Source organism: Bufo bufo, chromosome 4, assembly GCF_905171765.1.
Source record: "Bufo bufo chromosome 4, aBufBuf1.1, whole genome shotgun sequence".
Lineage (NCBI taxonomy): Eukaryota > Metazoa > Chordata > Amphibia > Anura > Bufonidae > Bufo > Bufo bufo.
In genome coordinates, this window is record NC_053392.1 from 330257911 (window position 1) to 330269695 (window position 11785).

Consider the following 11785-nt stretch of genomic DNA (forward strand, 5'->3'; position numbering starts at 1 on the left):
CTGGAATCGGGTTCAATCTGCCCAAGGGGCGGTGTTTCACCTCAGCTTGCGCCCAGCCAGCCTCGCCCCAACTGCCGTTTGAAGCGCCGCCCAGCTCATCAATATTCACTTCGCTGGGCGGCTACTAGTGTCCCCGGCCATCTTCAGCGCATGCGCCCGGCACCCTCACTGGCCGGGATCGCACCGCGCCTGTGCACAGTCTCATTCTCAGCTTGAAACCTGTCGTATTACATCCTCAACTTGTCTCGTGCCATAAGCTCTTTTATATAATCTGTGAGAGATATTTTCAGCCTCAGTCATGAAGCTTTTTTCATCCGTGCAGTTTCTTCTTGCACGTATTATCTCACCCCTTGGTATGTTGGCTATGACATGTTTAGGGTGACAAGATGTGGCAGGTAGTGTGGTGTTCCCTGCCATGGGTTTTCTATAATTACACGTGAAGACTTGATTGGTGGAGGGATCCCCTCTCAGGCGCAAATCCAAAAATGAAACCTCCCGTATATCATGGTGGACACTAAAAGAAATAGTGTCCAGATGGATTTTCAGGTTCCAGATGTGACAGGCAAGATACTGCAGCATTGGTTGGGCAGTCGAGACCTTATGTGTATTCTGGAGGGGGCGGGAATGCATGGAGGGAGAGAGAAAGTTTTACTTATTGAACTTATGAAGAAAGTATGGGCGAAGGTGAAGCAGCTCAGAGGTGTGGGAGGAGTTGGAGAGCTTTCCCCAATATGGAATAATAATCTATTGCCAGAATTCACGTCCTTGTCAGGATTTAGGAATTGGGAATCCCATGAGGTACTGAGGATAGGTCAACTAACCGAGGGGAATGTTTTTAAATCTTTCCAGGAAATACAACAAGAGTTTAAGGTCCCCAAGAGATAGTTTTATCAGTATTTGCAACTGAGGCATGCCTATGAGGCCACGGTTAGGAAAGGGTGTAATATAGCTAAAATGGATGTGGTACAGAAACTTATTCTTCCCAAGGGGGGGGAAAGAGGATTGATATCACAGGTGTATACACTATTGTTAGATAAGTTTCTAGATGGGTTTCCTCTGTCGCGGATGACGAAGTGGGAGGGCGATTTGGGTGCAGTTTCCAAGGAGCAGTGGGATGATATATTAGAGGCAGTTCCTAGAGTGTCTTTAAGCGAGCAGGCTAAATTGTCTCAGCTGTTTATTATTCACAGAGTATACAAAACACCAGTATTTTTACAAAAAAAAAATCGGGGTTAGGAATGATGATAGGTGTCCGAAGTGCATGGAGGAAGGAGCGGATTTGATACATATGTTATGGTCGTGTTCTGTGATAGGAAGATATTGGGATGAGGTGCTGAACATGATCAATCGCAAATTGGAGCTGAGATTGCAAAAGGATCCTAAGGCGTGTGTGCTGGGATATGTGTCGGAGATAGGAGGAAGTGAATTGGTCAAGGTGGCGGTGGGAAGACTGTTATATGTGGCCAGGAAACTGGTGGCGCAGAGGTGGATCCAGGGGAGTCCGCCAACGATCGAAGAGTTTGAAAGGAGGGTGAATGACATGTTGATTATGGAAAAAAGTGTGTTTGTTAAGAGAGGTTGTCCTCAGAAGTTTGAGAAGTTGTGGAATGATTGGATGTCTAATACTCATATTGCGTTATAAATTATGACAGAAGTTTTCTTACTCCTTTTCAAAGGGGTGGAAGGGGGGGGGGGGGAGAGCGTTAATTGGATATGCTTTGTGCCATAAAAAGTGTTTGGGGATATATCTTGTATTGATGGTGTATATTGTATACATTTTCAGGTACCCATGATTGTTTATTCCTTACTGCTGTAGTTGGCATTTTGTCTGATGATGCAATTTATTATTGTATTTTGTATTTTATTTTTGTATGTTCCATGGTAAAATGTATAAGTGTCTACAGAAAATGATTATATCATAAAATCAATAAAAACGATTTGATTAAAAAAAAAAAAGAAATAGTGTCCACACAGGAGTTGATATAACCGCAGAAGGATGGTATGGCTGCCACATCACCCGTCCAGCCTGATTCATAAAGACATATGGGAATATTACTGCAGGCCTGAAGGAATATGTACTTTTGGTGGTGGACTTCCTCCTCAGGCGCAACTTTTTTATGTTTAACAACAAGTTTTATCTTCAGATATCGGGGGTGTCGATGGGGGCCAAGTTCTCTCCCTCCATAGCCACAATTTTTATGGCATGGTGGGAGAGGAGCTTTCTCCTCATCGACACCCACCCCTTCTGCCATCATATCAGGTGGTATGGCCGTTACATTGATGACCTGATCCTCATCTGGACGGGTGATGTGGCGGCCATACCATCCTTCTGCGGTTATATCAACTCCTGTGTGGACACTATTTCTTTTAGTGTCCACCATGATATACGGGAGGTTTCATTTTTGGATTTGCGCCTGAGGGGGGATCCCTCCACCAGTCAAGTCTTCACATGCACTTATAGAAAACCCATGGCAGGGAACACCACACTACATGCCACATCTTGTCACCCTAAACATGTCATAGCCAACATACCAAGGGGTGAGATAATACGTGCAAGAAGAAACTGCACGGATGAAAAAAGCTTCATGACTGAGGCTGAAAATATCTCTCACAGATTATATAAAAGAGCTTATGGCACGAGACAAGTTGAGGATGTAATACGACAGGTTTCAACTATTGAAAGAGGATCCCTGGTTTATCCAAGACAGGAAAGTGTGCTGAAGGGGGGTGAACCCCGCAGTACAGTTACTAACAGAAACAAAAACTACAACAAAAACTCTAAAAGTAATAGTAACAGGAAGAACAATCTGTTTGTTACACAATACAGTACAGAGTTCAAACAAATATGTTGCATTATAAAAAAACATTTTCCTGTCCTAGCATATGACAAGGAATGGACTGACATAGTTGCAGATGGGGTCCAATGTGCAGCTAGAAGAGCGCCCACAATCACAAACTATGTCAGCCCCAGTCTGTACCAGGAAAAGAAAGAAAAAAAATCGCAACCAGTCTGGCTTAAGACCAAAGGGAGCTACAGGTGCGGACATCATAGGTGCGTCTGTTGCACGCATATGTCCATCTCCAAGACCTTTGTTTCAGCATCAAATGGCAGAGTATTTCAAATGAAATCCTACCTTAACTGTAACACAACTCCTGCAGTCTATTTAATTACATGCAAAAAATGTAAGCTGCAATATGTGGGGTGCACCATCAATGCCATCAAAGCCAGAATACGCAAACACATCTCTGATGTGCCCCACCATGGCAATCGTAATGTATCTGCAGCCAGTCTGCATTTTGCTGTTTGCCATGGTGGGGACACATCGGATATGGTGGTACAGGGCATAGAAAGAGGTTTTTTTGCCCAAGCGTGGAGGAGACCACAGAAGAAAATGACTAAATAGAGAGTCCTTCTGGATTTTTGCATTAAATACGCGCCAACCAGATGGTCTGAACAAACGTTTAGATTTAATCTTGCAACAATAATCCACATCTTCAGAGCCCACGTAGCTTCCATATCTATGAACAGAATTTCTCCTTTTTATTACATCTTATTATTTTCCTAGCCAGTATATATCTTATGTGTTTCTTGCATAGATTCTTTTACTATGTATTGTACGTTTTTTTTCTTTTTATTTTCATGAGAAGAGTTGTTCAAAGGCGTGGCACTCTTGAGGGTATTTGCAGTCATGTGAACACAATTAGTGAAAACGGGTGCAGTTCCCCTTTATAAGGTGCCACTTTTAATGTCTTACTGTGTCATGAGGAAGGGCTGGAATTGTTTCTTGTAGCCCGAAACGCGTAGACAAGACTTTTTGTAACCATATTTGGATGAGATTTTACCGCAAACAAAATAAAGATTCCTTTATCGAAGTGGAGCTGGATTTTTCTGAACCTTTTTCGCATTTGTGCTACCCGGGCCTGACTCGGGCTTTCCGTGCTCACAGGTGAGAGCTGCTGAACTTTCCTTTTTACTAGTTTGTATATGTATATAATATCATTTTTTTACTGAATTAAAGCACTCAGAGCTATGGGAAATGTACATTGTGGACGTGCCAGTGGCACATGTCCTCGGCTCTATAGGTTCAAACTAGCTGACAGAATGCCTTTAAGATTGTAAAGGCCAACTGATGAAAAGTGACAATGTTTAAGTTAAACTATGCTCTGAAATCACATTTTCCATTTTAACCACGCAGGAAAAAGTTGAATAGCTTTGCAAATACTTTGCTTTTCTTACCCGAATTGGCTTAGATTAAATAAAATGGAAAATAAATATCTTACTTGGCAGCAATATGAAGTAAACTTCGTTTTACTCTTCCAAAGGCATAGTTGACATCAAACTTAGAATTTAAAAGCAATTCCTGAACAGACCTAAAATAATTAAAAAATTAAAAATAAAAATAAAAAAAACACATAGTAAAATGGATTAAAACACAAACATATCTATAATACAAAAAGCATGCTTGATTTACTAACAAAAGTAATATTACACTAGTAAAGTCAGGCAACGCATATTTAAAGGGAACCTGTCACACTGAACAGGAGGTGCTGAGCAGATTGATATACTGTTTTATAGGAAAAGATTCAGTAAAACTTGTAATAAATTCATTAATATTCTTGCTCATTCTGGTCTTTGAAGTCATGCAGACGGCCCTATCAGTGACTGACACTATTCCCTCTATGGCTGTGTATACAGAGGTAGCTGTCAATCACGGACTGAAGACAAGGAGGTGGTCCTATAAGTGACTGACAGCCTTCCCTCTATGTGTATACAGATAGCTGTCAGTCACTGACTGAAGACAAGGAGGCGGTCCTATCAGTGACTGACAGCCTTCCCTCTATGGCTGTGTATACAGAGGTAGCTGTCAATCACTGACTCAAGACAAGGAGACGGTCCTATCAGTGACTGACAGCCTTCCCTCTATGACTGTGTATACAGAGGTAGCTGTCAGTCACTGACTGAAGACAAGGAGGCGGTCCTATCAGTGACTGACAGCCTTCCCTCTATGGCTGTGTATACAGAGATAGCTGTCAGTCACTGACTGAAGACAAGGAGACGGTCCTATCAGTGACTGACATCCTTCCCTCTATGGCTGTGAAACAGAGGTAGCTGTCAATCACTGACTGAAGACAAGGAGGCGGTCCTCTCAGTGACTGACAGCCTTCCCTCTATGACTGTGTATACAGAGATAGCTGTCAGTCACTGACTGAAGACAAGGAGACGGTCCTATCAGTGACTGACAGCCTTCCCTCTATGACTGTGTATATAGAGATAGCTGTCAGTCACTGACTGAAGACAAGGAGACGGTCCTATCAGTGACTGACAGCCTTCCCTCTATGGCTGTGTATACAGAGATAGCTGTCAGTCACTGACTGAAGACAAGGAGACGGCCCTATCAGTGACTGACACTATTCCCTCTATGACTGTGTATACAGAGGTAGCTGTCAATCACTGATAGTTCCACCTCCTGGACTTCAAAGCCCAGAATGAGCAGGAATGTACATGACTGATATACACATTTTACTGAATCTTTTCCTATAAAACTATATATATTAGTCTGCCCAGCTCCTCCTGCTCTATAACATGCTGCACTTCATTTTCATGGTGATATACATATACACACACACACACACTTGTGAGTTTATATTGTTGTGGAAAAAGTGGGGTGCTGTACAGTATGTAGGGAGTACAAAGTAGCGGGATCAGCCGTTTCTGAAATATCACTGAAGATAAAGGGTTTGCCTGGTAAAAAATAAAAAAGGTCAGAATGGCTCAAAAAATTAATAGTCATGCTGACCTCCCCGATCCAGCGTGCATAGGTAAATGTAACCACTAAGCCAATCACTGGTGCATCAAAGGTAACCCATAACATTTATAGAGGCACCAGGGAGTAGAGACTGTCGGGGAACCTGGAAAGCATCAGAGCGGAAATGGAAAGGGTTTGCTGAAAATGACTGCTATCATCATCATCATCATCATCATCTAAATTTCTAAAACAACCCCTTTAAGCAGACCGTGGGAATGACAAGTGAATAACACACAGCTACAACATAAACTAGCATTTCCTGGGCAATTACAGTATACACAGAAATCTAGGTTCCCACCAGCATCTGATACGATGAGAATATATTTTCTATAGCACAGCATTAGTTTCTAGAACAAGACTAGATGCAGGAAACTAACGGGGCCATTCATCAAACTGGTGTAAAGTAGAACTGGCTTAGTTGCCCATAGCAACCAATCTGATTCCGCCTTTCATTTTTCACAGCTACTTTGGAAAGGTGGAATCCGATTTGTTGCTATGGGCAACTAAGCCAGTTCTACTTTACACCAGATTGTTAAATGTCCCACTAAGTGGCTACAAAAACAGGACTACGATCATTAAAGGGTCACTGAGTTTTCAAAAGCGACATGGTTTATGCAAGTCCATTTATTTGTCTTACAATGTACAGAGAAATCTGCTCCTGCTTGACTTTTTAGTCATTTTCTATTGACGTCTATGGAACGTCTTATTGCCTGGGTGCATTCCTGGTCTAAAGTTTACAAAAATTTGCCCACCCAGGTTTCTATACTTTTTAGGACTGTCCAAAAATTCTTAACAATTGCTAATTCTGCCCCTTTCAGGTTCTGTAAAAGGGGTTGTCTGGCCTAGGAGTCAAAATCCCCAATGCATATAGCCTGTGCCCATTAGAAAAATAAAAATAAAGAAGAACATCATAAGATAACAGTCACCTCAAGTCCCCACATGTCCCCCACCACTGCCTCGTTCCCGGCCTTGCAGGACTAGGAAGTAGCGTGATCCCACCTGCTTGAATGTGCTGTGATGCACCATGCAAGCACATGCGACTGCTGAGGCCTGTGATTGGCCAGAGCAGTCACGGGAGCCAGCCTGGTCCTGAGGGGACAGAAGAGACCAAGAACGGGGCAGCAGCATGGGCAAGTCAGGATAGTGTACGAGTTTATTTTTTCATTTGGAGTTGCCAGCTCCTAGGCCAGTCAACCCCTTTAACAGAACCTAAAAGGGGCAGAGTTATCATTGCTAAGAATTCTTGGACTGTCACTCTGCTCTCCCCACAGAGAACACACAAGTGTGCAAGTGTCCTCCCAATATTAAGATTTGCTGAACTCAACAATGCCTTATGCGAAGGTACTAGAAACAAGACAAAAAATACAGGCGTCCCAGATGTGGGCTGTCAAAAAAAACATCCGCCACATTATTCTATACATAACGTTAAAGAGGCTCTGTCACCAGGATCAACCCTATCTAACCAGACATACTGCCTGCTTTAAGAGATATATGCGTTTTTATTCAAATGCAAATGAGAAACTGGAGCGCCAGGAGGCGGGGCTAGATCCTTTGAGCACTGCTATGTTACACCCCCTGTGCTCTGCACACTCTCCCTCCCCGTGATTGACACGGCTAGACATGCTGAGGGCAGAGCTGTGTGCAATAGCAATATCATATCACTATGTACTATAGCTTCACCACACTGTTCAGAAAGCTAATATACATATTACTGCTTTATTCACAGCCACAATACACCATTAGAAAGACACCAGTATCCAGGATCAAGGACGGACAGATTTTGTGAAGATCAGTTCGGCTTTTCAGATATGTTAGAAAGCATGTGCTGGTGTATTTCGGAAGGATAACCAATCTTCCCATATTTTTTTAAATGTCGTGTGGGATCTTTTCTCCTAGGCTGACAGTTCCTCCATGTGGTAAATATGGTTGACCTTATTTAGCCACTGTGAAACGGTCGGTGGTGTTTTTTTATTCCAATATTGTGGTATAAGGGATCTTGATTTCTTCTACATCGATACAATGTAAACAGTCTCTTATTTTATTATAAAAACTAATAAAAAGAGAATTGAAAAGAAAAGAAAGGAAAGACACCAGAAATATGTGTTAGCTGATAAGCATAGAAAATACATGTTTTCTATGTGGTAATGCCATAACTTGGTGGTATAGTGGTCTACCAGCATGTAGAGATCCCAGGTTCAAGTCCCAGAAAAGATGTACATTTTCAGGGGTTTTTTTTTTCTCTTATTTAAAACCAAAAGGCTAAACTATAATAAATAATATATAATCATATTATAATAAATAATAATAATAATAATAATAATAATAAGGCCTTACTATATTAAGAATTGTTGTTGTTGTCTTTTTGCTAAAACCTATTACCTACTTATTCACAATATATATATATATTCTCTCAATATAATAAGGACAGACTTTTTATGAGATAAATGTGGACTAAAATATATATATCTATCTGAAGAAAAAAAATTGACATTTCTCCGAAGATTCAAACCTGGGATCTCTACATGCAAAACTAATCACATAACCACCAAGCTATAACATTACCACACAAAAAAGTCTGTTTTTGCCATGCTTAGAAGCTAACACATTACTGGTGTCGTTATAATCTCAAATTGTGCTGATGAATAAAGCAGAAATATCAAGATTAGCTTTTGGAGCAGATCTCAGTGTGGCGAAGCTATAGTACATAGTGTATATGATATTTGATGCTGGAACACAGCTCTGCCCTCAGCATGTCCAGCCCTGTCAATCACAGGGAGAGAGAGTGTGTAGAGCACAGGGGGTGTTACATAGCAGTGCTCAGACTTTTCAGCCCCGCCTCTGGGTGCTCCAATTGCTCATTTGCATATAAATAAAAACACTGATATCTCTGCAGCTGTTTATTATACAGACAAAAGAAAGGTATAGTTTTAATCAGCATGATGAGCCCCACCAGGCAGTATGTCTGGTTTACCAGGGTTGATCCTGGTGAGCCTCTCTAACTTCTTTTGTATCTGGTTTTCTGTCCTCTGAACTTAGGCGTCTCTCATCATGAGGTGTGTCTTAGGATACAGCCACAATGGCAGATTTTTGGCAGCGGGTCTGTTACGGATATAACCCACAGCTTATTCATCCCTTTGTGGATATACCCTTATAGTCTGAAAATAGGCCAATCACATAATACAGTCGTCATTTATAATCAGAGCCAGCAAGGTGGGTTATAGCAGTCATTCTGATACAGTATTCTAGCAGGCGTGCCATCACATACCTGTGCTGATCAGCCATTACCATCGGCATTAAGGTGTAAACAGCAGTTTCATTATCTAAAAGACACAACAAAGCATTTCATATTAATCATTAATAATATAGAATTACTACAGGATAAAAACAAATATTTTATATTATTGAGGTACACGGGTACTTCGCGAGGTACACGGGTACTTCGCGAGGTACACGGGTACTTCGCGAGGTACACGGGTACTTCGCGAGGTACACGGGTACTTCGCGAGGTACACGGGTACTTCGCGAGGTACACGGGTACTTCGCGAGGTACACGGGTACTTCGCGAGGTACACGGGTACTTCGCGAGGTACACGGGTACTTCGCGAGGTACACGGGTACTTCGCGAGGTACACGCGCGAGGTACACGGGTACTTCGCGAGGTACACGCGCGAGGTACACGGGTACTTCGCGATGTACACGCGCGAGGTACACGGGTACTTCGCGATGTACACGCGCGAGGTACACGGGTACTTCGCGATGTACACGCGCGAGGTACACGGGTACTTCGCGATGTACACGCGCGAGGTACACGGGTACTTCGCGATGTACACGCGCGAGGTACACGGGTACTTCGCGATGTACACGCGCGAGGTACACGGGTACTTCGCGATGTACACGCGCGAGGTACACGGGTACTTCGCGATGTACACGCGCGAGGTACACGGGTACTGCGCGAGGTACACTGGTACTGCGCGAGGTACACTGGTACTGCGCGAGGTACACTGGTACTGCGCGAGGTACACTGGTACTGCGCGAGGTACACTGGTACTGCGCGAGGTACACTGGTACTGCGCGAGGTACACTGGTACTGCGCGAGGTACACTGGTACTGCGCGAGGTACACGGGTACTGCGCGAGGTACACGGGTACTGCGCGAGGTACACGGGTACTGCGCGAGGTACACGGGTACTGCGCGAGGTACACGGGTACTGCGCGAGGTACACTGGTACTGCGCGAGGTACACTGGTACTGCGCGAGGTACACTGGTACTGCGCGAGGTACACTGGTACTGCGCGAGGTACACTGGTACTTCATGATGTACACACAGCCAGTCCCCTTCCTCTATGACATAATTGCATTACCTTCCGGCAGCTCCACGGTGCGGGCTCGGCGCAGGGATCGGGTCAGACGATTGAGCTGCTCCATGGCTCTCTCCATACTATGGGAGCGCAGCCCCCACTAAGATGACCCGTCTCCAGCGTCCCTGACACAAGACAGTGAACCCGGGGAACAGGGAAGGAGGAAGCGCCGCACAGGTCAGGTGTCACACCTGGGGCACGGCTGCGCTGTCACTCACGGGACAGTAGAGGGAGCCACCACCAGCGCTGCTCCTCCAGTCCATCCTGCCACCACAACCTGCCGTGTGAAGAACACACTATATGAGCCGTGCAGCTTCCGACCTGCGCCGTCCTCAGCTCCCGAGGATCTACTGGGAACCGTAGTCCACAAGAGTCAGCACAGGGGGCGCCTCCTGCCTCTCCGGACTACGTTACCCACAAGCTACCGCGAGCCTCGGTTACTAAGGCTGTTCCTGCAATGTTTATCTGGTGAGGTGTTCTGTGATTAGTCAGCAGAGGGGTGGGCGCGGCTTCCTGCTGACTGGGGGTCGGCGGAGCTCCCATGTGGTCTTTGTGCAGCCAGTGGACGTCAGATGAGGGTGGCAGCACTGAAGAGGTGCCCGTCCTCACAGGCTACAATTCCTGACATGAACCCCCTCAGAAACCAGACAATTTTGCCAAAGTTTTCAATTTTTCCTACCTGTCTTCCAAGAGCCATAACGTTTTTATTTTTCTGTTGACATCGCTGTATGAGGGCTTGCATTGTAGTTGTTCAGGGCATGTAAACTCTGCCCCAGGATGCCCCAAAACCACCGGGCACCACCCATAGTGTTGAGCGAACTTGTGTTTTAGGTTCGTCGGGTTATCGAAGAATCGCGTTATGGATATTGAATTCCGTTATGGTCCGTGGTAGCGGAATCCATAACGCGATTCTTCGATAACCCGAACTTTAGACGCCGAACTTAAAACACAAGTTCGCTCAACACTACCCACCCATTTTGCTTTCGGACAGCCTGAATGACTTGCTGTGATTGTCTTTGAAAATTAATTTAGTTTTTAATTTTTTTTTAATGCAGAACAGGTTTTACTTTTTACAGGGGTTGTCCAGGTTCGGGGCTGACCTGGGATATAAGCTATTCTCTATTCTTTTACTACTCCATTTCCCTTCTCCGATGCTCCCCCTTTCACGGTGGATTGCGCAGCACAAGTTCTGTTTGTACCAGGCTTCATATCACTATGCCAGGCGGAGACTTCCGCCTAACAGTGAGCGGTTTATAACACTGCCCTTGGCTTTTTTGGAGGCGGGTGCTATGCTGTACTTTGAGCCAGCTCATCTGTGCCAGTGACGTCACCGGACTCCTTGCTAGGTGGAAGTCTCCGCCTAGCATAGTGAGGAGAAGCCCAATACATAACCGGCAGTAAACAGACCTTGTGATGACAAGGAAATACTCCACTCACATGTAGTAAAAGAATAGCTTATATCTGAACCCGGACAACCCCTTTAATGGAACCATTTGATGTTCTATAGAACGTATTGTGAAATTGTAAAAAGAGTTGTGTCATTCATTATGCGGTAAAAATGCCCAGGCTAAGAAATACTAGAAGTAAAACAAACAGAGGCGCACCATAGGTAAGTACTGAT

At 44.3% G+C, this 11785-nt stretch overlaps 1 protein-coding gene across 4 annotated transcripts in view; it reads right to left on the minus strand.

The window, feature by feature from the left end:
* The window catches only part of HACE1 (HECT domain and ankyrin repeat containing E3 ubiquitin protein ligase 1), a 113419-nt gene extending 102858 nt beyond the window's left edge, over window positions 1–10561 (minus strand). For 3 of the 4 annotated variants that reach the window (XM_040428806.1, XM_040428805.1, XM_040428808.1), the window contains exons 1-3: window positions 10168–10561; window positions 9073–9127; window positions 4282–4371 (exon numbers count right to left, since the gene is read on the minus strand). In XM_040428806.1, the coding sequence (XP_040284740.1) occupies window positions 4282–4371; window positions 9073–9127; window positions 10168–10243 (221 nt within the window). In that variant the 5' untranslated portion in view covers window positions 10244–10561. Of the gene's footprint in view, window positions 1–4281; window positions 4372–9072; window positions 9128–10167 lie in introns of those variants that run through there. The other variant, XM_040428807.1, reaches the window with a different exon arrangement.
* Window positions 10562–11785: the final 1224 nt, after the last annotated feature.